Here is a 2,500-nt window from a genome sequence, read left to right on the forward strand (position 1 = left end):
TAATGGCATTATTATTGTTATTATTATCATTATTATAAACATTATTATTATTATCATAATTATTATCGTTATCATTATCATTATCATTATCATTATCATTAGTATTATCGAACTCTCTCAACTCCTTATTTGAGAGGTCATTTGGCAGTCTCACCCCTAACACGTGCTAACATGTAGAGTGCAGAACATGGTATTTTGGTATTCTTCACAGAGAGGCACAGCCGCGTCATCATCAATTTCTCCTCTTGTTCTTTATATTCTGGTTCTGTTCCTCCAACTCTCGTTAGCGCTGTTCCTCGAGGAGTCGCTCTTCTTCCTCTTTCCTCTTCCTTTCCCTCGCCTCTTGCTGGCGGTCCTTCCTGCCGCCCCCGCGCTCCCGCCCCTTCACGTCCTTCCGCTCCTCCTTCCGCTCTCTCTGCCGCTGCCGGTGCTCCTCGGCCTTGGATACGGTCTTGTACTTCTCCATCAGCATCTCCGACAGTTGTTGCATGCCCAAGAGGCTGATCTGGTCCAGGGTGATGGGGTTCGGGTCTACAATCCCCGCCCACTTATTGGGCACGTGCTCCAGCAGCTGCATCTTCATAGGCCCCGGCCCGGCGATGATGACCTTCTCTACCAGGCAATGACCCTCCTCGTCGTAGAAGGCCTCGGCCATGCGCTCGAATATGATCTTCAGGTGCAGCGCTTTGCTCTGCTCGGCCAGGCGCATGAACCGGTTTTGGGACTGGCCTCCGTGCCCGTGCTTGTTGGCGATCGCGACATGCTTGTCGAAAAGGACCTCGTAGTTCTGTATGGTGCCGCGGGCGATGGTATGGTGGTCGCCCTGGACCACCACGAAGCCGTAGGTACCGTTAAGGTTGAGTTGCGACTCTGGCACTTTGCTGGTCGCCGCGCGCTCTTCCGGCACCTTCTTGGCTTTCTACGGCACTTGTTTTGGTCTCCGCGACCCGATGATTTCCTCTCCCGCTCCTGCTTGGCTGTGGTACAGCCTCTTGTTCTGCAGGAGTTCCAGGATATCGAGGGACGCAGACACGAGCACGTTGCTTAACTCGTCCGCAAAGCGCCGTCTGAGCTCCCCCACGTCGTCCGTCCTGAGGCACACGCCCTCGTACTCCTGCAGCGCGTACAGAACCAGCGCCACATCCCACAGGTAGATGGACTCGAAGGCCTCGCCGACGTCGGCCTCGATCAGCGGGGAGCGGAAGATCAGGGTGTCCAAAATGAGCTTAAAGGTCAGGCGCCCCTTCGGCTACCTTCGGTGCCTGTTGCCCGGGGCGCTGACGCTCACCGACGCGCTTTCCACGGGGCAAGGATACAAAGCGCCTGCTTCCGATTCGCCTTCAGTCTCTTCGGAGTCGCCTTCTTTGTCTTTCCTCTCTTCAGATGAAGCGGGTGCTTCTTCTTGTTCTTCCTCTTGAGTCTCTGCAGCTGAAGCGGGTGCTTCTTCTTGCTCTTCATCGTGAGTCTCTTCAGCTGAAGCGGGTGCTTCTTCTTGCTCTTCATCATGAGTCTCTTCAGAAGAAGCGGGTGCTTTTTCTTGCTCTTCCTCTTGAGTCTCTGCAGCTGAAGCGGGTGCTTCTTCTTGCTCTTCATCATGAGTCTCTTCAGATGAAGCGGGTGCTTCTTCCTGCTCTTCATCGTGAGTCTCTTCAGCTGAAGCGGGTGCTTCTTCTTGTTCTTCCTCTTGAGTCTCTGCAGCTGAAGCGGGTGCTTCTTCTTGCTCTTCCTCTTGAGTCTTCTTGGCTTTCTACGGCACTTGTTTTGGTCTCCGCGACCCGATGATTTCCTCTCCCGCTCCTGCTTGCCTGTGGTACGGCCTCTTGTTCTGCAGGAGTTCCAGGATATCGAGGGACGCAGACACGAGCACGTTGCTTAACTCGTCCGCAAAGCGCCGTCTGAGCTCCCCCACGTCGTCCGTCCTGAGGCACACGCCCTCGTACTGCTGCAGCGCGTACAGAACCACCGCCACATCCCACAGCTTGATGGACTCGAAGGCCTCGCCGACCTCGGCCTCGATCAGCGGGGAGCGGAAGATCAGGGTGTCCAAAATGAGCTCAAAGGTCAGGCGCCCCTTCGGCTACCTTCGGTGCCTGTTGCCCGGGGCGCTGACGCTCACCGACGCGCTTTCCACGGGGCAAGGATACAAAGCGCCTGCTTCCGATTCGCCTTCAGTCTCTTCGGAGTCGCCTTCTTTGTCTTTCCTCTCTTCAGATGAAGCGGGTGCTTCTTCTTGTTCTTCCTCTTGAGTCTCTGCAGCTGAAGCGGGTGCTTCTTCTTGTTCTTCCTCTTGAGTCTCTGCAGCTGAAGCGGGTGCTTCTTCTTGCTCTTCCTCTTGAGTCTTCTTGGCTTTCTACGGCACTTGTTTTGGTCTCCGCGACCCGATGATTTCCTCTCCCGCTCCTGCTTGCCTGTGGTACGGCCTCTTATTCTGCAGGAGTTCCAGGATATCGAGGGACGCAGACACGAGCACGTTGCTTAACTCGTCCGCAAAGCGCCGTCT

The 2,500-nt window shown here is 55.2% G+C and overlaps 1 protein-coding gene across 1 annotated transcript in view; it reads right to left on the bottom strand.

Moving 5' to 3' along the window:
- Positions 1-283: 283 nt before the first annotated feature.
- Positions 284-2,500, bottom strand: part of LOC125040747 (glutamic acid-rich protein-like) — a 3,636-nt gene continuing 1,419 nt past the window's right edge. The window contains exons 3-8 of the mRNA XM_047635451.1: positions 2,405-2,500; positions 2,117-2,350; positions 1,802-2,011; positions 1,289-1,747; positions 929-1,183; positions 284-823 (exon numbers count right to left, since the gene is read on the bottom strand). The exon at positions 2,405-2,500 is cut by the window's right edge and continues 123 nt beyond it. Coding sequence (XP_047491407.1) covers positions 284-823; positions 929-1,183; positions 1,289-1,747; positions 1,802-2,011; positions 2,117-2,350; positions 2,405-2,500 — 1,794 coding nt within the window. The remainder of the gene's footprint in view (positions 824-928; positions 1,184-1,288; positions 1,748-1,801; positions 2,012-2,116; positions 2,351-2,404) is intronic.

This window comes from Penaeus chinensis, chromosome 29 (assembly GCF_019202785.1).
Source record: "Penaeus chinensis breed Huanghai No. 1 chromosome 29, ASM1920278v2, whole genome shotgun sequence".
In the NCBI taxonomy this organism is placed as follows: Eukaryota; Metazoa; Arthropoda; class Malacostraca; order Decapoda; family Penaeidae; genus Penaeus; species Penaeus chinensis.